Genomic DNA, 25,348 nt, shown 5'->3' with positions numbered 1-25,348 from the left:
TCATTCGTCGATTTCAATCTCTTCCTCTGTCCTCTGACTCTACACCAAGCCAGGGAGATAGATTGTGGTGGCAGAATGGATGGGGACTGATTGTAGATATCCAAGGCTCCCCTTGGAGAAAAGCCACAGAGAGGAGGATGAGGATATTCCCCTTGTCTTTCCGTGCCCACGAAGGACCAGAGAAGGGCTGGCGGGGAGAGGGAGCGTTTATCTCTATCCCAGGTATACCTACATATTTTAAACAAACTTTCCCAGATTGACAGGTCCATTGCAATTCTATTGGGACTTGAAAATGGACTCCCATCAAGTAAATTACCTTTGGCGTTATGACCATATCAAATAGAGTAGACAAAAGCGCATGTGAAAGATGGCTAGCCTCCAGTTATGCCACCCCATCCACCCTCCTCTTGCCCACTCCTGTCCGCCACTCATTATCAAGACCAGGCACTAGAGTTCCCGTATGGCCTCATCCTGTTGCGTGTGGCTCTTGTTGTGTAATGACTGCAGATACCACCCCATCAGAAATCTATTTGACCAACAAAAGTGCACCACTTTATAGATCTGTGCTGTATAAGGTTCAAGGCTACGGTTAGGTTTAAGATAAAGGCTGTGTTTGTTTCCTTGCAAAGATGATCCATGTGTGCTTATCCCAGTGTAATAGAACAATGTGTTGACCTTCTGACCTAAGCTCAGTGGCAGTCCTGTCATGTGCACCACTTGTGATTATTCCTTCCCCATTGCAGTAAACTTGTGTTGATTTTAGATTGTCAAGGTTGCTGATTACAATTTCCGAGCCAGGTTTACCGTGGCTGCCTCTTCTCTCAACCTTGTTCTCTGCAGCACTGCAAACAGCACACTAATTAATCTCTGTCTCGTTAAAGGATGCCAGTTTCACAGTGGTTACTCCTACTCCAGGTAAACCCCCACCCCTCGAGAAAACACACGCCTGCCTTTGGTTAAGTTTCCTGCCCCCATGTACTCTCTCTGCTCTCTCTCTCTCTCTCTCTCTCTCTCTCTCTCTCTCTCTCTCTCTCTCTCTCTCTCTCTCTCTCTCTCTCTCTCTCTCTCTCTCTCTCTCATCCTCTCTCTCTCTCTCATCCTCTCTCTCTCTCTCATCCTCTCTCTCTCTCTCACCCCCTTTCTCTTGCTCTCCCTCCATTTCTGCTTGGTAAATAAATCTGATCAGGCATTTCCTCAGTTTATTAGCCAGGCGAGGCAGCCTTTCGAGTGGGAGAGTGCTGACTGCAGCACATCTCACTTGCAGGGCCGGGAGATTTAATACATAGCAGATGTGTCTGTCTCAGGCGAGCGTGTACAAACTGAGCAACCGGAACTTCGACTAAACAATCCTCTCAGAGGATAGAAATAGCCTCTATTGAAAAGAGCTTTGAAAGGAAGAATTCTCAAGCACCTGAGTTCGGGTTTAAGGCTGAGGCAAAGTGGAGTGCAGTACATTTCAACTGTTCGGTATTGATTATAGACACACATCAATAATGATTACCAAGAAACCTTTTTTTAGAAAAACAAGCTGTTCGTGTATGCAGTTTAGTCTGGGTAATAGCAAACTATGTGGGATCAGATATCAGACACGGTCATCGCCTTTCCGTGAATCGAGAGCTCTGGCGATGATGAGTTAACTGACCAAATTTTTTATGTCCTTCCTTTCACAGTGAAGGATTAAAAGGAACAAGAGAATGTGAATCATGGAGTGTGTGAATCACATGAATAAATCACCACTCATTGTCCTTGCAGCGTCCCTTTCTGATTCACTGATTGACTGGCCAATCAGGAAATGCTGCTCAATGCATGTTAATGCTCTGGGCCAATTAGTCAATTGGTGTCCTTAGTGCTCCATATAGTTTGGGTCATATAATAAAATAGGTTGACAAATCCCACATGTTTTGGTTAAGCTCTTATCTGTCCAAAATCACCTAAAATGTGTAACACTACAACCATACTTTGACCTGTTCCACCTACAACTCTTTAACCCTGCTGTGCTGTTGAAATACTCTACAAAAGCTATCCTTTTGAAAACACTAAGCATGTTTGCTCCGAAAGCACGGAGGTGGGTGTATAGGCAGCCAGATTCACTTTTTTTTTGTTGTTGAAGGATTCTTAAGTTATTGCAGAATTTTCTGTTCTGTAGCTGCCAGTTGAGCCACTGGAGTGACTCCCTTAGGCACTCAGCTCTGGTCTTGGATCAGTTGTCCCTTGGTCATGGTTAGCCATTGCTTAAGGGCATCATCTACTAACGTCACTGCCAATCTGCTTGGTTTAGTTTGACAGGCAAAACCAGAGTCAGTCGAGTTCGCCCACAAAAGAGGATCATCGTCACATAGTCACTGTAAATGTATAGTGTATATAGTGTAAAAATCCATTCTGAACTTGATGATGCTTAGAAAATCAGCACAGTAAATGCATCTGCGCATGAACTGTAAACTGCCAACAACACACAGAAATAATCTGAGACCTCACGTCTGGGCTCCCGATGAGTGAGATATCCCTAAATCTCCAACTCCCTGTGAACAGATGACAGGCCCTCCAACTCCCTGTGCCCAGATGACAGGCCCTGGTTAATATCCACATCCAAAGCCCTTTAACCAGCGCTGTGCTAGCAGGAAGAGGGAGCTGTGTGAAAGACTGCTGTCCTCCCCACGGACTCCTTCGCTTCCCTTTCAGGCCGGGGGTCTTTGGGCCCCCTCCCTCCCTGCTCCCCCCCCCCCCCCCCCCCCCCCCCCCCCACTTTACTACAGATGCTGCGTCCCGCCAGCGACTAGTGTCATGTGGCCCTGGGCCGCTGGCTGCTGAATAGGATGTCGCCGTAGCGATGTGGCAGCTCGACGCACTAGTGCTAAAACAGTGCAGTGTTGTTATGACAGCCTGCCAACTACATTACATCTCTGTGCTGTGTTCTGAAGGAAACGCATTCCTAGTATGAGTATCATGAGTTACTCTTGCATGTGTACTGTGAATTCACCTTTGCAGTTCAAATGTACATGAAAGCTTCACTTACAGTTAGTCTTAACTGGAAAATAAATGCTGTATTGAAGTAATAATTGAACCATATTGAATTAATATTTTTTGAGGAATCGAGGAACACATCTGAGAGGAGCCTGTGTGAAAGTTGCTCCAATTCCATTTTTCCCCCGCGACTTTGAAGAGATCAGAGAGCACTCGGTATGTAATTGCAATTTCTTGGAACCACAAAAAAAAAAAATGGGGCAATATGGATCTTTACAAGTCTTCAGCTGCTGCACTCACTTCATCAAGCGTCGAATCCTCCAGAAATCCATGTCAAATAGAACTGTGAGTGTCGGGGGGGATAAAGGACTCAGGGAACGCACTCCGATTTCCATCTGTCATCTGATGATGATCACCACCGCCACCACAGGCTGACAGGGCACTCTTTAAGGAGCCACACACACACAGGCACAGGCACACACAGGCACACACACACACACACACACACACACACACACACACACACACACACACACACACACACACACACACACACACACACACACACACACACACACACACACACACACACACAGGCACACACACACACACACACACACACACACACACACACACACACACACACACACACACACACACACACACACACACACACACACACACACAGGCACACACACACACACACACACACACACACACACACACACACACACACACACACACACACACACACACAGGCACACACACACACACACAGGCACACACACACACACACACAGGCACACACACACACACTCACACACGCACGTACACAGAATATGAATGGAATAGGCATTATAGATGAATGCCCGCACAATTTGATTTTATCAACCCTTTTTCATTTCTGCTCATTTCCATAATTAGTGAAGGCTGACGGTGTCCTTGTGAACAACTGCCACTGTGATTAACTGCTTAAAATTCTGTCTTACTTCACTTTGGCGGGTACAGTAGAACAACAGTGAGGACACGCTGTGACATGTTGTAGTATGATTGCGATATCTGTATAGATTGCACAGTTTAAAGAACACATTTACCACAAAACCAAGTTTTACTTTGAAATTCGAGACAATAATTTGATGGGGAGAGGTTGTAGCATTTTTTTTGCTGTAAATGCTTTGACAATGTGCGCCTACACAACTAGACAGTACCTACTACCCATATAATTACGTATAGTGATACCCCGCCTCCCGGGTGGCACAGTGATTAAGGGCGCTGTACTGCAGTGCCAGCTGTGCCATCAGAGACTCTGGGTTCACGCCCAGGCTCTGTCGGAACCGGCCGCGACCGGAAGGCCCGTGGGGTGACGCACAATTGGCCTAGCGTCATCCGGGTTAAGGAGGGCTTGGCCGGTAGGGATGTCCTTGTCTCATCGCGCACCAGTGACTCCTGTGGCGGGCCGGGCGCAGTGCGCGCTAACCAAGGTTGCCAGGTGCACAGTGTTTCCTCTGACACATTGGTGCGGCTGTGTTAAGAAGCAGTGCGGCTTGGTTGGGTTGTGTATTGGAGGACGCATGACTTTCAACCTTCGTCTCTCCCGAGCCCGTACGGGAGTTGTAGCGATGAGACAAGATAGTAGCTACTATTTTTTTTAATTTTTTTTAATTTAACCTTTATTTAACCAGGTAGGCTAGTTGAGAACAAGTTCTCATTTGCAACTGCGACCTGGCCAAGATAAAGCATAGCAGTGTGAGCATACAACAAAGAGTTACACATGGAGTAAACAATTAACAAGTCAATAACACAGTAGAAAACAAAGGGGGGGTCTATATACAATGTGTGCAAAAGGCATGAGGAGGTAGGCAAATAATTACAATTTTGCAGATTAACACTGGAGTGATAAATGATCAGATGGTCATGTACAGGTAGAGATATTGGTGTGCAGAAGAGCAGAAAAGTAAATAAATAAAAACAGTATGGGGATGAGGTAGGTGAAAAGGGTGGGCTATTTACCAATAGACTATGTACAGCTGCAGCGATCGGTTAGCTGCTCAGATAGCTGATGTTTGAAGTTGGTGAGGGAGATAAAAGTCTCCAACTTCAGCGATTTTTGCAATTCGTTCGTGTGTGTGTGTGCCTGTGTGTACTAAAACAATTGGATACCATGAAATTGGGGACAAAAAGGGGTAAAAAAAAATATATATATATATATTATATATATATATATAAAAAGGGCTAAAAAAATATATATAAAAAGGGGTAAAAAAAATATACTAATATATATATATTATATATACAGTGCCTTGCGAAAGTATTCAGCCCCCTTGAACTTTGCGACCTTTTGCCACATTTCAGGCTTCAAACATAAAGATATAAAACTGTATTTTTTTGTGAAGAATCAACAACAAGTGGGACACAATCATGAAGTGGAATGACATTTATTGGATATTTCAAACTTTTTTAACAAATCAAAAACTGAAAAATTGGGCGTGCAAAATTATTCAGCCCCCTTAAGTTAATACTTTGTAGCGCCACGTTTTGCTGCGATTACAGCTGTAAGTCGCTTGGGGTATGTCTCTATCAGTTTTGCACATCGAGAGACTGAAATTCTTTCCCATTCCTCCTTGCAAAACAGCTCGAGCTCAGTGAGGTTGGATGGAGAGCATTTGTGAACAGCAGTTTTCAGTTCTTTCCACAGATTCTCGATTGGATTCAGGTCTGGACTTTGACTTGGCCATTCTAACACCTGGATATGTTTATTTTTGAACCATTCCATTGTAGATTTTGCTTTATGTTTTGGATCATTGTCTTGTTGGAAGACAAATCTCCGTCCCAGTCTCAGGTCTTTTGCAGACTCCATCAGGTTTTCTTCCAGAATGGTCCTGTATTTGGCTCCATCCATCTTCCCATCAATTTTAACCATCTTCCCTGTCCCTGCTGAAGAAAAGCAGGCCCAAACCATGATGCTGCCACCACCATGTTTGACAGTGGGGATGATGTGTTCAGGCTGATGAGCCGTGTTGCTTTTACACCAAACATAACGTTTTACATTGTTGCCAAAAAGTTCAATTTTGGTTTCATCTGACCAGAGCACCTTCTTCCACATGTTTGGTGTGTCTCCCAGGTGGCTTGTGGCAAACTTTAAACAACACTTTTTATGGATATCTTTAAGAAATGGCTTTCTTCTTGCCACTCTTCCATAAAGGCCAGACAACTGATTGTTGTCCTATGGACAGAGTCTCCCACCTCAGCTGTAGATCTCTGCAGTTCATCCAGAGTGATCATGGGCCTCTTGGCTTTATCTCTGATCAGTCTTCTCCTTGTATGAGCTGAAAGTTTAGAGGGACGGCCAGGTCTTGGTAGATTTGCAGTGGTCTGATACTCCTTCCATTTCAACATTATCGCTTGCACAGTGCTCCTTGGGATGTTTAAAGCTTGGGAAATCTTTTTGTATCCAAATCCGGCTTTAAACTTTTTCACAACAGTATCTCGGACCTGCCTGGTGTGTTCCTTGTTCTTCATGATGCTCTCTGTGCTTTTAACGGACCTCTGAGACTATCACAGTGGAGGTGCATTTATACAGAGACTTGATTACACACAGGTGGATTGTATTTATCATCATTAGTCATTTAGGTCAACATTGGATCATTCAGAGATCCTCACTGAACTTCTGGAGAGAGTTTGCTGCACTGAAAGTAAAGGGGCTGAATAATTTTGCACGCCCAATTTTTCAGTTTTTGATTTGTTAAAAAAGTTTGAAATATCCAATAAATGTTGTTCCACTTCATGATTGTGTCCCACTTGTTGTTGATTCTTCACAAAAAAATACAGTTTTATATCTTTATGTTTGAAGCCTGAAATGTGGCAAAAGGTCGCAAAGTTCAAGGGGGCCGAATACTTTCGCAAGGCACTGTATATATATATATATATATATATATTTTTTTTTTTACCCCTTTTTGTCCCCAATTTCATGGTATCCAATTGTATAAAATATAGTGATACCCGAAGAGATACTTCACATCTACATTTTTTCCACTCCAGTCTCTGTCTGGCCACATGAGCTTTTTGACCCCATCATGTACTTTGCCGGTGTCTGAAACAATAAAGACTAAATAACGAGGCTATATATAAGGAGTACCGGTACTGAGTTAATGTTCAGGGGTGCGAAGTAGTTGAGGTAGTTGAGGTTACATGTACATGTAGGTAGGGGTAAAAGTGACTAGGCAATCAGGATAGCTAATAAACAGAGTAGCAGCAGCATATGTGAAGAGTGTGAAAATGTGTCTGTGTGTGTGTGTGTGTGGTGTCAATATGCATGTGTGTGTGTGTGTTTTGTGTGTGTGAGTGTATAGTGTGTGTGTATGTGTATGCGTATGTGTATGTGTGTGTTGGAGTGTCATTGTAGTATGTGTGTGTGTGAGTCCAGTGAGTGTACATAGAGCCAGTGCAAGAATGCCAGTGGGGAAAAAAAGGGGTAGCCATGTGATTAACTGTTCAGCATTCTTATGGCTTGGGGGTAGAAGCTGTTCAGGAGCCTTTTGGTCCCAGACTTGGCGCTCCAGTACCGCTTGCCGTGCGGTAGCAGAGAGAACAGTCTATGACTTGGGTGGCTGGAGCCTTTGACCATTTTTAAGGCCTTCCTCTGACACCGCCTGGAATGTAGGGAGCTCGGCCCCAGTGATGTACTGGGGCGTACGCACTACCCTTTGTAGCGCTTTGCAGTCAGATGCCAAGCAGTTGCCATACCAAGCGGTGATGCAGCCAGTCAACAAGCTCTTAGCGTTGCAGCTGTAGAACATTTTGAGGATCTGAGGGCCCATGGCAAATCTTTCCAGCCTCATGAGGGGGAAGAGGCGCTGTTGTGCCCTCTTCATGACTGTGTTGGTGTGTTTGCACCATGATAGGTCCTTAGTGATGTGGACACCGAGGAACTTGAACCTCTCAACCGTCTCCACTACAGCCCTGTGAATGGGGGCGTGCTCGGCCCTCAGCTCCTTTGTCTTGCTGACGTTGAGGGGGAGGTTGTTGTCCTGGCACCACACTTCCAGGTCTCTGACCTCCTCCCTGTAGGCTGTCTCATCGTCGTCGGTGATCAGGCCCACCACAGTCGTGTCGTCAGCAAACTTAATGATGTTGTTGGAGTCGTGCGTAGCCACACAGACGTGGGTGAACAGGGAGTACAGAAGGGGACAAAGCACGCACACCTGAGGGGCCCCAGTCAGCGTGGCGGATGTGTTGTTGCCTACTCTCACAACCTGGGGGCGGCCCGTCAGGTAGTCCAGGATCCAGTTGTAGAGGGAAGTGTTTAATCCCAGATTCCTTAGTTTAGTGATGAGATTGGAGGGCACTATGATGTTGAACTCTGAGCTGTAGTCAATGAACAGAATTATCATGTAGGTGTTCCTTTTGTCCAAGTGGGAAAGGGTAGTGTGGAGTGCAATAGAGATTGTATAATCTGTGGGGCTGTATGCGAATTGGAGTGGGTCTGGATAGATGGTGTTGATGTGAGCCACGACCAGCCTTTGAAATCTTTTCATGGTGTTGGGTGCTGAGAATAGGAAATATACTTATTCATGTCACTGAGGGAGAGAGGGTAATGTATAACGTTTACATTATGTCAGGGATCCGATTGAAAGACTGAGTGCAGAGAAGCGATCACATGTGGCAGGTATTGATGGATTAGTGATGAAGGGGGGTCGAGGTCAGGTGAGGTCACATTAAGGAAGGAAGAACAGTTTATGGCCCATATCACTTCGTGTCCTGCCTAGCAGTAAAATATACAATGTTTATACAGATGTGTAGGAGGAGACTCAGCCTAGGAGGAAGGGTTAAATACCAGTGCTTGTGTGAAAATGTTTTTGTCCTGTGCAGCTGTATTGATTACTCTGAGAATTAAAACCTAACAATGGCTACAGATGTGAGTGCTTCAGGTCGTAAGTCCTATAGACAGGTTACCTTGGCGTTCTTGGGCACAGGGACTATGGTGGTCTGCTTGTAACATGTCGATTTTACAAGCTGGGTCAGGGAGAGGTCGAAAATGTCAGTGAAGACACTTGTAGGTTTCGATCTTGGTCCTGTATTGACACTTTGCCTGGTTGATGGTTCATCAGAGCAGGATTTCTAATAAGCGTCTGGATTAGTGTCCCACTCCTTCAAAGTGACAGCTCTAGCTTTTAGCTCAGTGCGGATGTTGCCTGTAATCCATGACTTCTGGTTGGGATATGTATGTATGGTCGCTGTGGGGAAGATATCGTCAATGCACTTATTAATGAAGATGATGACTGATGAGTTAAACTCCTCCAAGCCGTCAGATGAATCTTAGATCAAATTCCAGTTTGTGCTAGCGAAACAGTCGTGTGACTAAGTATGCGCTTCATCTGACCTCTTCCGTATTGATACTGGTACTTCCTGTAACACAGATTTCAGTTTTACTGCATTAAAATCACCGGTCACTAGGAGCGTCGTCTCTGGGTGAGCATTTTCTTGTTTGCTTATGGCACATACAGCTCGTTGAGTGCGGCCTTAGTGCCAATATCGGTTTGTGGTAATAAATAGACAGCTCTTGGTAAATAGTATGGTCTACAACTTATCATGAGGTATTCTTACTCAGGCAATCAGAACCTTGAGACTTCCTTAATATTAGATTTTGCGCACCAGCTGTTGTTAACAAAGAGACGCACACCCCCTCCCCTGAGCTTACACAAAGCTGCTGTTCTGTTCTGCCTATGTATAGAAAAACCATCTAGATTTATATTTTCCATGTCCTTGTTCAGCCACGACTCGGAGAAACATCGGATATTACAGTTCTTCAGATTGCGTCGATAGGATAGCCTCGAACGGAGCTCTTCCAGTTTATTCTCCAGTGATTGCACGTTCGCCAAAAGAACAAAGAGTAGACGCGGCTTATCCACTCTCCGACACAGTCTCATCAGATGTCCCGCACGCTGGCCTCTATAGCACCCCCTCCTCCCTTTCTGAGTGTCGAGGATTTGGATCTGGTCTGGGATAGTGGTCTTTCGCCTCCGACTCATTGAAGTAGAAGTCCTCATCCAAATCGGGTTAGTGACAGCTGTTCTGATGTCCAGAAGCCCTTTTTGGTCATAGGAAACATTGTGTACAATAAAAGGAAAAATCTGCACAAAATAACACACAAATAGCAATTGGTCGAGTGCCTGTAAAATGTCCGCTTTTCCTTCCAGCGCCATTATCATTATCTTTTATGGAATTGATTAAATCATCCAACTGACTGGTCTGTGTAGCATGTACGGTGCCTTCAGAAAGTATTCATACCCCTTGACTTATTCTGCATTTTGTTGTGTTACAGCCTGAATTCAAAATGGATTAAATATTGTAAAAAAAAAAAAATCTTAACGCTAAACTTTGTGGTAACAGTTAGTGTAAACTTTCCTGTTTCAGCATGACAATGCCCCCGTGCACAAAGCGAGGTCCATGCAGAAATAGTTTGTCTGCACAGAGCCCAGACCTAATCGAACACCATTGGGATGAATTGTAAGACCGACTGCGAGCCAGGCCTAATCGCCAACATCACTGCCGACCTCACTAATACTCTTGTGGCTGAATGGAAGCAAGTCCCCGGAGCAATGTTCCAACATCTAGTAGAAAGCCTTCCCAGAAGAGTGGAGGCTGTTATGGTAGCAATGAGGGGGACCATATCCATATTAATGCCCATGATTTTGGAAAGAGATGTTCGACGAGCAGGTGTCCATATACTTTTGATCATGTAGTGTATCAGAAGCCAATGCTTCAGTATAATCTACATGGGATCAAGAGGACATTATAGTATCGTAGCAAGAGTACGTCATAGATAAACCCTCCCACTATGGTCTCCTTGTGGTATGTGTAGATTATGGTCTTTGTAGCAGTCCAATTTAATATGTGTCTACGTACAGTATATAAGATAACATTTGTGACTATGGTATTTTTTGTTTAACGTGACTGTTTTGTTTTATGAGCCTGGTGGTGGTGCTGGCAGCTATAGTGTCAACAATGTGCACACCATCACAGAAGAGAAAAACAGTATGCGGGTGTATAGATATAAAGAGGGCAAGTCGAGGTCAACTGACGACAGACACACAAGGATGTGTTCTTTTGAGTTCAGGGGGATGCTGGGAGGAAGGTGACTGAAATTGCTATGGTGATGATGAGTAACCTAACCTCTCTCTTTTTCCTCCATCTCCCAACATTTTCCTCTATATTTTTCACTCTCTTTCTGAACATTGCGCTCTATTTCTGAAAATTGCTCTCCTTCTGTCTCTCTTTCTCTCTCTCTCTCCTCTCCCTCTCTTTCTCTCTCACCATTTCTCTCTCCCCAGGTTCCCTGACTGTGTCCATCACAGACATGCGTGCTCCAGTGGTGGGGGGCTCCGGGGGTGTCTACGCTCTGTGCTCGGCGCATCTGGCCAACGTCGTCATGGTAACTGCCGTCATCATCGCCTTCATTGTCACACTTGATAACAGTATCAATGGAGACCAAAATGTCAGAGAAATCCAGTTAAGAGAGTTCTCCTCCACACAACATCCTTCTGTTTTCTGTTTTGTGTTTAGATAGACTCTTGTGCTTGCCCTCATCAAGCTCTGCAGGTGTGAGTGGGATGTACAATGGGAGCGATGCGCTTTAGCAAGGATTCCATGCCAGAGAGCACACACAGAGAGTGGGTCCCTATCAATATGATGTGATAAGGACTTTTTATAACCGGCTAACAAGCACTATTTTGGATAAGAGCCATCGAATATTCCAGAACCCCCATGATCATAGCTTATCAGAAAGGAACTCTGCATTTGGGCTATTGACTTAACTTGAAATGCTGTTTTGATTCCACCGTTGATCTGTTATTCGTTTGTTTTCCTTTGTAATTTATTCTTAACACCTCTCTATTTAGAAGTGCCAAACTCTATGCATATGGGAATATTAAAGGCTATGTCAATCTGTTCCTCAGTACTCCCTAGGTGCCTGGTCTGCCAAATGTCTCCGCAACAGAAAACATAAAATGTGCGATCACACTGTCTGTGTGTGTGTGTATGTGTGTGTGTGTGTATGTGTGTGTGTGTGTGTGTGTGTGTGTGTGTGTGTGTGTGTGTGTGTGTGTGTGTGTGTGTGTGTGTGTGTGTGTGTGTGTGTGTGTGTGTGTGTGTGTGTGTGTGTGTGTGTGTGCGTGCGTGCGTGCGTGCGTGCGTCAGCATCAGTGTGTCTGGATGTGCGATGTCTCAGCACATTCTGTCAGAAGACTCAGGGCTGTGTAAGATCTGATGAATCACTCTTAGTAGAGAAGGCCTTCACTACAAGCAAAAGAGATGCCAGCAAAAGTCGAACTCAAAATGCATCAGCAGCCCCAGAGTAAAGAGTTTAAACTTTGACCCCTACTCCCAGAAAACTAAGCGTCTGTTGTTTATTATGCCTGGCCCCCGGGTTTGTTTTTTCTTCTTTGTGTCTCATGGGGCGGAAGTGTTTTTACTCCAGTAGACCTCATCTATCTGTCCAAAAGCTTTTATCGTCAGTTATTTGGATGAGACGGTTGAACAGAGGTTTTGTCTCACTGCTGTCAAGGCCATCAAAATGATTTATGTTAAATCGGCCAAATGCCTCTTCATCTCTACATTAAAGTTCAGACTGAACAAGAAATCTGCACCTATCCTGGTTGAATTAACACTTTAATTTGTCCTCCCGCGGGTAACTAGAGACCCAATTAACCTTTTAAGTACTGTATGTTGATCTTATAATTTATTGAAAACTTAAGTGTCATATACTCATCCAAGGTTAAAGTGAGTGGTGGTGTTTCTTTGGATTTTCTCCAACCATATCTATTGTGTTATATTCTCCTACATTATTTTAACATTTCTACAAACGTCAAAGTGTTTTCTTTCCAATGGTACCAATTATATGCATATCCTGTTCTTCAGGGCCTGAGCAACAGGCAGTTTACTTCGGGCACGTCATTCAGGCGCAAATTGAGAAAAAAGGGGCCTAGCCCTAAGAAGATTTATTTAAAATAAAAAAACATGTTTTCCCATTTCGTGAGATTAAATAAAGAAATGACTATAGTAAGTGCCTATTAAGTGCCAAATAAAGTAACAGAGTTGCCTGTAACAGGGTTTAAAACGTAATCTTAAATCATCCATAACTCCCCTCGTGACAGGGGGAATGGAAGCCTGTTGTGTTCAACGGGGAGGGGCAATTAAATGCAAGCTTAACACATTTTTATTTTATTGTTAAAACATTTCTAGCCATCAATGGTAACAGGGTTGACGTTTTATGCTCGACCCGCTCAGTTTTCCACCACAAAACATAAGAAAATGTACAACGCTATGATTTCACTAGTGTAGATATTTTATTTTTATTGAGCAACAAGCTAAAGAAAATAAATAGGATGAAATGAGATTAGCACTTGCTCATAAGAATGAAGACCTGTAATGTAAAAGATGTACCGCTTCCTCTCGATTCGGCCCATACCTGGCACGAGCACAAACACGTGACCTCTGCCTTAAACACCTGTGACTGCCCTCCTCAAGCGTCTTAGCCAAATGCGCCACCTCAAAAGCTAGCTAATGAGGCAATGCAAGCGGGGACACTTAATGTCGAGGAGTAGGTTTCACACATGCCCATGTGCTACACTAACATCGTCTTGATGTAGAAATTCCAAAGAAAAGTACTCCGTTTTTAGAATACTGTACAAAAGCACCCCATTATCCCCTTGTCTCAATGGAGGTACAGCTTCATTTAGATCCATGAGCTTAGTATTGATAGGCAAAATGGAGGATGCACTTCTCTCCATTGAGAGCATGTAAAACAAACTTCAGCAAGGAAAAAAATAAGGGAAAGTGAGCGTCTCTATCACGTGAGTGCCCCCCTTCTCCCTTCCTTATTCATGCTGCTTGGTTGACCTCCCCCGTACTCTGACACTTGTCATTTATTTGTGCTATTACTGCACTTTCATGAGGCCCTGCCGTCGCATAGACGAATAGGCTGAGTTGTGTGTATAGGCCTGCACTTTATTGACTTTCTTCAGGATCTTTAATCTTGCGTGGCACTCGGCTTTGCCTGCCTGGCTTCCTCTGCAAGGGAGCAAAACACTACTGCTTCCTTCACGGTCTCCCAGGACCTAGAGGATATGAAGAGGGACGAGATTGGTGCAATCCTTCATCCTGGGTAATAAACATGTTATTCTGAGGCAGAAACCTTTTGTATTATCCCAGGAGGAACACAGGGTGTTTTATTGGGCCGTTCTCACCCTCCGTAAAGCTATCTTAACCCTGATTAATAGAACGGGCAGCGAGGTGGATCCACCAATTGGAGACCAGCCAGGTGTATAATCATGTCTCTGTCTAGTAGGCCTGTCCTCATCCTACCTGTATGGAAGTGGATGTCTGATCGCTGCGGTTCACACACGTTCCCTACAGAATGCAGAGATGGTGGAGATACTCACTGTGTAAGCTGTAAATGTACAGGTCTTTGGAGCTGACTGCTTGTGTTTGACTTGCCGCTCGTCTCTCTGTTTTGCAGAACTGGGCTGGTATGCGGTGTCCATACAAGCTCCTCCGCATGATTCTGGCACTGGTGTGCAGTAAGTTTCCTACTATATCCATATAGCCATTCAATATCTACACTATTTTCAAATCAAATTGTATTGGTCACGTTTACGTGTTTTGCAGATGTTATTGTGGGTATAGCGAAATGCTTGCGTTATAACTTGAGTGGGCCTTGTAAAATGAGTTGAGGTATTGCTTCAAGTGCAATGGGGAGGAGTGAGTGGCCCTCAGGTTGCAGATTGGATATGTAGTATTTCGTTCAGAGGATATGACTTACACTGTATGGCAGTGACTTTTCCCAATTCACTACGACTTTCGTCAGTGTGCAATATGTCCCGTCCGTCTGTCCCGCGTTGGACTTCCCCATACCTCAGTCTAGTGTATCCTTAGCCAGCCCATCTCTTTAAACATAGCCTTAGCCTTAGCAAAGCCCTAGCCTTGGACTGTACTCAAAACTCTATCTGCCAAATCCCACATTTCCACTCATATTGATGACTTCTTCCATTGCAGTGAGTTCGGAGGTGGGCCGTGCCGTCTGGCTGCGCTTCTCCCCGCCCTTGCCCTCCTCGGGGCCCCAGCCCAGCTTCATGGCCCACCTGGCGGGGGCGGTGGTGGGCATCAGCATGGGCCTGCTCATCCTGCGCAGCTACGAGGAGAGCCTGCAGAAGCAGTGCTCCTGGTGGGTCATCCTCTTCTCCTTCATCACCTTCCTTCTCTTCGCCATCTTCTGGAACATCTTCGCCTACGAGCTGCTGGGGGTGCAGCTTCCACCCGCTCCCTGACACCAAGAAGATCTCTCTCACTCCATTACATTTTCCCTCTCACTGTCACATGTCAAGACCCAGCGCCTTCGCCGTATCCTTTTCCTGTCCGCTCAGCCAACCTCCCCGGCAACACCATTCAAAACACAGGAAGTTATTTAATTCAAAACTGTACAGAGCAGGAATAATTTTTCCCAATGTACCCATATCATCATAGAATGATCTCTGTTTTGTGGTGGGAGGGAATTTGGTAGCAATATATGCAGGTGAAAGATGTGTAGCTGTCTTTATATTCTCATTGTGGAGCATCCCTTTTGTCTTTTGTGTTGAAGCTTAACCCAGCTTCAGGTAGAACCTGTCAGAGAGCCATTATGATTAATACCATGCAGCGTCAGCTCTCCTTTGCTTTCAGAGTGGGTTTATGACCCTTGAGGTGCTTCTTACTGGACAGATGTGTGTTCTGTCGGTATTCCTCACTGCCCCTTTTAAAGACATGAGGCAGAAGGACACCAATGTTCTACTGCCCAACAAGCACCTAAACACTAGATCTACACTGTGGAATAAGAATAGGAATTCACAGGATTAGGTATTACATGTAACAAGGCATGCAGCTAGGAAGGTGGAAAAGACAGAGAAGAAAATAAATCAATGCTGAAACCGTGATATCCTATTTCCCCACCATCACCACTGTGGTGCTCATGTGCCTAGTAGCCATTGTCACTCTCATTTTCCACCCAACCTAAATGCTTCACCAGGTTAGCATAATCTCTAGCAGTACCATACCCTAGCCTGCTAAAGCACGAGCATCTCATCTAGCCCATGCTCTAAGGTCCAAACTGAGACGTGTGTTCTTTACACCCCCGGACACTCCAACCCGCACCCTTCTCCTGTGTCACCGTCTCCAAGAACAACCACTGCCTGATGCTGTAAGTCAGCGCGGGAACGCAAAGCGAGCGACACAGGCCTCTCTGTCTATTCTCACTCTAACAGACGGAACTGGGGAGGGCAACGGACATGTCATCATCGCCTGACCTCTGACCTTCGTGTCCCAGCGGGCATTGGGTTCAGTCTGTCAAAGCCCAGTCTATACCTCAGTGTCTCATTCTTAGGGACTGTATACTTTTGTAAAGGAATGTACACATAAAAAAAGGAGTGTTAATCATTTATTTCTGTTTCTTTCTTGTTTGGGAAAACAAAATAAGAACATTTCAAATGGTGCAGACGTAATGCTATGATTGTTGTTCTTATGATTACTCCTACTATACAGCTTTGATCCTCTGAAAGTGATTGGACAGCAGACACCCCTGGTTACTATGATGAATGAACATCAATGAAGCAAGTTACACTCGTCTTTATAAATCTTAGTGCTTTACAGAATAAGCCATAGAAGAACCCATTCAACGTAGAAATGGAAAACAAAGGCAGAGTGAAAACAGTCAGTGACTGTTTGCTGGTATATGCTTCGGTGAAATTTCTGCTGTGTCGTCCTCATTGGTAATGTCAAAGCTGATAATAACACATGTCATATGAGTTATGTGGCAAATGAGACCGGATGACAAAGCCAAACTGCAAGAACATGCTTGAGAAACGCTGGACTGTCGCTCTCAGGCGACATTAGATATTTGTTGATAAACACATCTTAAAACCTTGGTTGCCAGATAGAATATTTAGACACACGTTACTACATGGTGCCAGATTCTAAATCCCCCCTCAGTGTGGTGATGCTTGACGACAGTATATTTTGGTTAATGACACATTTTGGATAGAGAAACCTGCCACAAATTAGCTCATTGACTGAATCAAGAAATTGCTAAGCTTTGACTAATCTTGAAATTCCATTCACTTATTTAATCTTCAGTCTGTAGTCTATTTCATTTGGAAGGTTTCTTCTGACTGCTTTAGAAAACTTTTAGAGTTGCCAATGCTGACAATTGGTCTCAGACATAATCCTCAGCATACATGATTATGTCACTGACAGAGGATACAGGCATACTGAGTGTGCCATAACAAATAACTCTATGAAAGGTGAATTCTATCTAAGAGGAGGATAATTGTGCCTCGTAAGCTAAAGAATCCATAGCACATGAACCCAGAAAAGGCATAGGGCTGATGAAAGGGCTATAAACTAAATACCGATGTTATTATAAAACACATAAAACTGTTAAAAGGTCCAATGCAGCCATTTTTATCTCAATATCAAATAATTTCTGGTTAACAATTAAGTACCTCACTGTGATTGTTTTAAAAATGTACTTCTTAGCAAAGAGCAATATCTCAATAAATAATTTTGCTAGGACTGAGTGAGGAGTGGAAAACTGAAAACTAGCTGTTATTTTCAGAGAGGTTCTTATGGGTCTATTAACGAATTGATGTCACCAGGCAGGCCAAAACTCCATCCAACCAAAACAGGCAGACATTTCAGGTGGTCTTTTCAAACAGCTCTTACACTAAAAAGGCATTATCATAATTTTCACAGTATTATTCCAACCTCATAGCGTGGAAATATACTGTATATAAAACAAAGGAGAATCTGGTTTTTGACTGCACTGGGCCTTGAATAGGAACCTTCCAGGAAATGAAAACTAAACGACTAAAGGGGTGAGAAAAGCTGAAGTACAAGGTACAAGCTTCTATCTCCCCATCCTTAAAAACACACCCAGGTCTCAGTTAAAACAGGCTTTTTAATTGTATTTTTAAATCACTGTATGTCTAATAAATCCCTGTATGTGTTTATTTGATAAAAATAACTCAAAAGATATATGTTTTATCATGTATTTCTCGGAGACTATTTTTGCCATTGAAATGTGCGGACGTGTCAATACGAATGTAAATATATTTACATACACAGCCCTGATTGGCGTATAGGATCTTCTAGACTCCAGAGCCTACCCCGCTTACCCCTTCAAAGTAGGAGGCATAGAGATCCTATTAAATGACTAATCCCTCAATGTTCCAGAAAGGCCTGAAATGGCAGCCATTTTGGTCAGGGAGAAATCCAAACCAGTCTAATTAGAATGAATGGCAGTAAAGTCATAGGTGATGTATTTTCTGCTTTTCCTTATGCTGGAAAATAAAAGTAAGGCATGTGATATATCAGAAGTTGTTTAATAGAAATACTGCCATATACAGTACATACAGTTGAAGTCGGAAGTTTACATACACTTAGGTTGGAGTCATTAAAACTCGTTTTTCAACCAGTCCACAAATTCCTTGTTAGCAAACTATAGTTTTCGCAAATCGGTTAGGACATCTAGCTTGTGTATGACACAAGTAATATTTCCAACAATTGTTTACAGACAGCTTATTTCACGTATAACTCACTGTATCACACTTCCAGGGGGTCAGAAGTTTACATACACTAAATTGACTGTGGATGTATTTCAAGGCCTACCTTCAAACTCAGTGCCTCTTTGATTGACATCATGGGAAAATCAAAAGAAATCAGCCAAGACCTCAGATTTTCTTTTGTAGACCTCCACAAATCTGGTTCATCCTTGGGAGCAATTTCCAAATGCCTGAAGGTACCGCATTTATCTGTGCAAACAATAGTGTGCAAGTATAAACACCATGGGATCACGCAGCCATCATACCGCCCAGGAAGGAGACGCTTTCTGTCTCCTAGAGATGAACGTACTTTGGTGCGAAAAGTGCAAATCAATCCCAGAACAACAGCAAAGGACCTTGTGAAGATGCTGGAGGAAACAGATAAAAAAGTATCTATATCGACAGCAAAACGAGTCCTATATCGACATAACCTGAAAGGCCGCTCAGCAAGGACGAAGCGACTGCTCCAAAACCGCCATAAAAAAGCCGACAATGATTTGCAACTGCACATGGGGAGAGATCATACTTTTTGGAGAAATGTCCTCTGGTCTGATGAAACAAAAATAGAACTGTTTGGCCATAATGACCATCGTTATGTTTGGAGGACAAAGGGGGAGGCTTGCAAGCCGAAGAACACCATCCCAACCGTGAAGCACGGGGGTGGCAGCATCATGTTGTGGGGGTGTTTTGCTACAGGAGGAACTGGCGCACTTCACAAAATAGATGGCATCATGACGGTGGAAAATTATGTGGATATATAGAAGCAACATCTCAAGACATCAGTCAGGAAGTTAAAGCTTGGTCGCAAATGAGTCTTCCAAATGGACAATGACCCCAAGCATACATCCAAAGTTGTGGCAAAAGGGCTTAAGGACAACAAAGTCAAGATATTGGAGTGGCCATCACAAAGCCCTGACCTCAATCCTATCGAAAATATGTGGGCAGAACTGAAAAAACGTGTGCAAGCAAGGAGGCCTACAAACCTGACTCAGTTACACCAGCTCTGTCAGGAGGAATGGGCCAAAATTCACCCAACTTATTGTGGGAAGCTTGTAAAAGGCTACCCAAAACATTTGACCCAAGTTAAACAATTTAAAGGTAATGCTACCAAATACAAATTGAGTGTATGTAAACTTCTGACCCACTGGGAATTTGATGAAAGAAAGAAAAGCTGAAATAAATCACTCTACTATTATTCTGACATTTCACAATCTTAAAATAAAGTGGTGATCCTAACTGACCTAAGACAGTGACTTTTTACTAGGGTTAAATGTCAGGAATTGTGAAAAACGGAGTTTAAATGTATTTGGCTAAGGTGTATGTAAACTTCCGACTTCAACTGTATACAATGCCTTCGGAAAGTATTCAGACCCCTTGACTTTTTCCACATTTTGTTAGGTTACAGCCTTATTCTCTTTTTTTTCATCATCAATCTACACACAATACCCCATAATGACAAAGCAAAAACTGGTTTGTAGACAATTTTGCAAATTTATGAAAAAATAAACTAAAATATCACATTTCCATCACTATTCAGACACTTTACTCAGTACTTTGTTGAAGCACCTTTGGCAGCGATTACAGCCTCAAGTCTTCTTGGGTATGATGCTACAAGCTTGGCACACCTGTATTTGGGGAGTTTCTCCCATTTTTTTCTGCAGATTCTGTCAAGCTCTGTCAGGTTGGATGGGGAGCGTTGCTGCACAGCTATTTTCAGGTCTCTCCAGAGATGTTTGATCGGGTTCAAGTCTGGCCTCCGGCTGGGCCACTCAAGGACATTCAAAGACTTGTCCCAAAGCCACACCTGCATTGTCTTGGCTGTGTGCTTAGGGTCGTTGTCCTGTTGGAAGGTGAACCTTCGCCCCAGTCTGAGGTCCTGAGCGCTCTGGAGCAGGATTTCATCAAGGATCTCTGTACTTTGCGCCGTTCATTTTGCCTCGACCCTGACATGTCTTCCAGTCCCTGCCGCTGAAAAACATCCCCATACTTCACCGTAGGGATGGTGCCAGGTTTCCTCAAAAAGTTCAATCTTGGTTTCATCAGACCAAAGAATCTTGTTTCTCATGGTCTGACAGCCCCCAAGTGCTGCCCCTGTGCTGCAGAGATGGTTGTCCTTCTGGAAGGTTCTCCCGTCTCCACAGAGGAACTCTGGAGCTCTGTCAGAGGGATCATCGGGTTCTTGGTCACCTCCCTGACCAAGGCCCTTCTCCCCCGATTGCTCAGTTTGGCCGGGCGGCCAGCTCTAGGAAGAGTCTTGGTGGTTCCAAACTTCTTCCATTTAAGAATGATGGAGGCCACTGTGTTCTTGGGGACCTTCAATGCTTCAGAACATTTTTGGTACCCTTCCCCGGAACTGTGCCTCGACACAATCCTGTCTTGGAGCTCTATGGACAATTACTTTGACCTCATGGCTTGGTTTTTGCTCTGACATGCACTGTCAACAGTGGGACCTTATGTAGACAGGTGTGTGCCTTTCCAAATCATGTCAAATTAATTGAATTTACCACAGGTGGATTCCAATCAAGTTGTAGAAACATCTCAAGGATGATCAATGGAAACAGGATGCACCTGAGCTCAATTTCGAGTCTCATAGCAAAGGGTCGGAATACTTATGTAAATAAGGTATTTCTGTTTATTGGTTTTAATAAGTTAGCAAACATTTAATTATGGGGTATTGTGTGTAGATTGATGAGGAAATTGTTTTATTTAACCCATTTTAAAAACATGGCTGTAACATATCAAAATGTGGAAAAATTCAAGGGGTCTGAAGGCACTGTATATATATACAGTTTATACAGGTTTTATACCAATTTTCTGTATAAATAGCCTCTAAAATAGACCATCAAAATGTTTGTTTACTTGGAAAGCTGTGAGTGCTATTATATGATACAATATCAGTACTTGAATTTACAACATAACTGATTTCAGCCAGTGTATGGCTGTGGATTGACGGAATTGTTTGAATGGCAAACTTCATTTTTAAATTAATGTAATCATTCCTCTAAATCTGGCTGGCTATCTAGCTAACAAACATACAGTGCATATAAATTCTTCAAATTCATTTTTTAATACCAAATCTTATCACAGCACTGGCAAACCATGGTTGACTGTGATGTCACGATATGGGCCAAAAAACTCCATCCCACCGGATTTTTTTCAAACCGTTTTTACAGAAAAAGGGCATTATGATAATCTTCACAATTTCAGTGTTATTTCGACCTCATAGTGTTTTTTTAATGACGTTTTTAACTGCACTGCCCCTTTAAGTTAGTTGATATAAATGTATGATCAGTCTCAAATAAGTCTCCAACTCTGTATTCATCGACATGCTCATTTTTTCCTCTCTCTTTTCACCATGGCATATGAGGCAGCCGTCAGGGGAAATAAGAAGTGCATATATCCTAATTAAGCAGGCAGAGAAAAGTCGTCAGGAGTGGTTTATTATCCATCTGTAAGCCAAATTACCTGGCCCTAGGCCGCCTCCAAATACAGCAGCACTAACAACACATCTTCTACAAAAGCCCATCCAATCCCACTCTCCTTTTGGCTATGAAGCTGTCTGCTTCATCCAGACAGCCGAGGATCTGGGGGAGAGGCATAAACACTGTAATGAAGGAGCAAGTGTCATCTACAGGCTGATATGTGACAACTTTGCCGTGTGCCAAAGTGTGACTGTGAGCGATGCAGGGAGAGGGGGAATAGAGAAAGAGGAATGGAGGTGGCACAACTCATAAAACACCACTGGGGTCGTAAAGCAGCTGTGTGTGCCTTCATATCTTGTCGTGTGGCCATCACAACGCCTCGGGCGTCGGAAGTGATGTATGGCTGTTACGCAGGGCTCAGTTCTAACAGAACCTGGGGCTCCACCAGTGTAAAATCTCTTCTTCTTTCAGTAAATGTGACAGGCCGCATGATGTTGATTTGATTGCTGTCTTTTGTTTTCATCTACATAGGTGGGCCTGGTGAAGAATAGCATGAGTAGAATAGGGGCAGCCAGCCAATCATACAGTATCATGTGATCCATTTTATTAGAACACCACCACCACCTTTTTAGTGAGCGGTCTGAAGACCCCCCTCATATATTTGTCAGTGTCCATGAATAGCCTAACACCTTGAAGGTAGTATTGTTGTTGAACCACATCCCAATTAAAGGACGTCACTGTTAAAAGAGAGTGGAACCAACATACCATCTTGCCACGTGCCCTCCATTTTCCTTGGATGCGTCAAACCCCTTAGTTGACATCATTCTATGGAGCCGTTCTTGAACAACTTTCCCTGTTCATTCCTTCTCTGCTTGTCCGTGTCTAAATGCAACAACTTTTGTAGCAAGCATACTTGAGATTTATACTGTTATTAGATATTCCAGACCCCATGTGTTTTGTCATAGGTGAGCTTTATTTTTTGCACTTGTTGTAACGTGATAAACTGAACATGTCATTGTGCCAATATGTTATAGTGCCATTTTGCTCTTTATTTGATGCTTTCATAGGTATTACCTTCTTAACACAATCCGTTGTGCTCTTACGGATAATGCCTTGTTACATCCAATGCATCTACACCCTAAACTTGGCTGTTGCGTTTGTGTGTGATTAAAGGCATCCGGTTAGGAGGATCACTGCACTGCATCACTGATCTGATCTTTATATTTTATGGATATGTAGATCATCCAACCTTAGTGATATCAATATGCAGTATCTGCTTTAAGCTGATGCTTGTGACCAAGCAGGATGCCTTCTCCTAGTATGTGTCAGCGGTGTACTACTTGAACATGAGGTACTGTAATGCAGTACTGTATGAGGCAAGCTACTGTAGCTCATTAGCCAGATAAACTTATTTTCAATAAGAATCGAAGCAAGCAAACCAGCACATTACTTTCTCAGTATCCTTCTAATACAAAGAAACTTGTTAGCAGTGGAATCCACACATGATTTGACCAACATACAACTATCAACAGTTATCCAAGTTGTTTTCATCCATCTCTAGACCATTATAATACCAGTATATGGAGGTTTTGAATGCAGAATATGGTACAATATTATGGATAATTGAGGCAGTTTGGTTTAAGGTCATGTGTGCTGCTGTGGTAGTTTTCACTGGCTGTTATCTTGCATTGATAAAATGGTGCCAAGCTTCGGCAGTTAAGTTTCCAAATCCAGACCAGAGGTTGTACCAATACAGCTTTACAAAAAAATATTGTAAAAAATTAACAAAGAGGCTATTTTTCTCTGGGTCACCAAGAAACAAATGAAAACTAAATTTAATGTAAATATGGATAGTTTATATTAAAGTCCTCATTAATTATTTCATGATGTATTGTACTTTTTAAATGTTCTGAACTGAACCATTTTCTATTGTATATATTTTGGTTTTATTTTGTACTGTTCATTGTATTTGCTTTAATTTAGGAACAATACGAATAAAGAACAATACTGTGGAAATGTCTCATCATCCCACCGCTATATTTATTATACGAGCCACCTTGTACATACACTACATTATCAAAAGTATGTGGACACGTGCTCGTCGAACATCTCCTTCCAAAATCATGGGCATTAATATGGAGTTGGCCCCACTTTGCTGCTATAGCAGCCTCCACTCTTCTGGGAAGGCTTTCCACTAGATGTTGGAACATTGCTGCGGGGACTTGCTTCCATTTAGCCACAAGCATTAGTGAGGTTGGGGACTGATTTTAGGTGATTAGGCCTGGCTCACAGTCAGCTTTCCAATTCATCCCAAAGGTGAGGTTGAGGTCTGGGCCCTGTGGAGGCCGGTCAAGATCTTCCACACCGATCTCGACAAACCATTTCTATATGGACCTCACTTTGTGCACGGGGGCATTGTCATACTGAAAAAGGAAAGGGCCTTCCCCAAACTGTTGCCACAAAGTTGGAAGCACAGAATCGTCTAGAATTTCATTGTATGTAGCGTTAAAATTTCCCTTCAGTGGAACTAAGGGACCTAGCCCGATCCATGTAAAACAGCCCCAGACCAATATCCCTCCCTCCACAAAACTTTACAGTTGGCACTATGCATTGGGGCAGGTAGTGTTCTCCTGGCATCCACCAAACCCAGATTTGTCCGTCGAACTACCAGATGGTGAAGCATGATTCATCACTCCAGAGAAACATTTCCACTGCTCCAGAGTCCAATGGCGGCGAGCTTTACACCACACCAGCCGATGTTTGGTATTGCCGACGTTAGGCTTGTGTGTGGCTGCTCAGCCATGGAAACCCATTTCATGAAGCTTCCAACTAACAGTTATTGTGTGGACGTTGTTTCCAGAGGCCGTTTGGAACTCAGTAGTGAGTGTTGGAACTGAGGACAAAGCGCTTCAGCGGTCCCACTGTGAGCTCGTGTGGCCTACCACTTTGTGGCTGAGCCATTGTTGCTCCTAAACGTGTCCACTTCACAATAACAGCACTTACAGTTGACCAGGGCAGCTCTAGCAGGGTAGAAATTTGACAAGCTAACTTGTTGGAAAGGTGACATCATTTGACAGTGTCACGTTGAATGTCACTGAGCTCTTCAGTAAGGCCATTCTACTGCCAATGTTTGTCTATGGAGATTGCGTGGCTGTGTGCTTGATTTTATACACCTGTCGGCAACAGTTGTGTGGCTGAAATAGCCGAATCCACTAATTTGGGGCGGCAGGGTAGCCTAGTGGTTAGAGCGTTGGACTAGTAACCGGAAGGTTGCAAGTTCAAATCCCAGAGCTGACAAGGTACAAATCTGTCATTCTGCCCCTGAACAGGCAGTTAACC

The 25,348-nt window shown here is 43.5% G+C and overlaps 1 protein-coding gene across 1 annotated transcript in view; it reads left to right on the top strand.

The window, feature by feature from the left end:
- The window catches only part of rhbdl1 (rhomboid, veinlet-like 1 (Drosophila)), a 57,939-nt gene extending 33,909 nt beyond the window's left edge, over positions 1-24,030 (top strand). The window contains exons 6-8 of the mRNA XM_020454573.2: positions 11,292-11,392; positions 14,477-14,537; positions 15,013-24,030. Coding sequence (XP_020310162.1) covers positions 11,292-11,392; positions 14,477-14,537; positions 15,013-15,284 — 434 coding nt within the window. The 3' untranslated portion in view covers positions 15,285-24,030. The remainder of the gene's footprint in view (positions 1-11,291; positions 11,393-14,476; positions 14,538-15,012) is intronic.
- Positions 24,031-25,348: the final 1,318 nt, after the last annotated feature.

The sequence above is a fragment of the Oncorhynchus kisutch genome, linkage group LG20, assembly GCF_002021735.2.
Source record: "Oncorhynchus kisutch isolate 150728-3 linkage group LG20, Okis_V2, whole genome shotgun sequence".
Taxonomy (NCBI): Eukaryota; Metazoa; Chordata; class Actinopteri; order Salmoniformes; family Salmonidae; genus Oncorhynchus; species Oncorhynchus kisutch.
The sequence above is the reverse complement of the archived record's forward strand: the minus strand, read 5'-3'. Positions and strand labels throughout refer to the sequence as shown.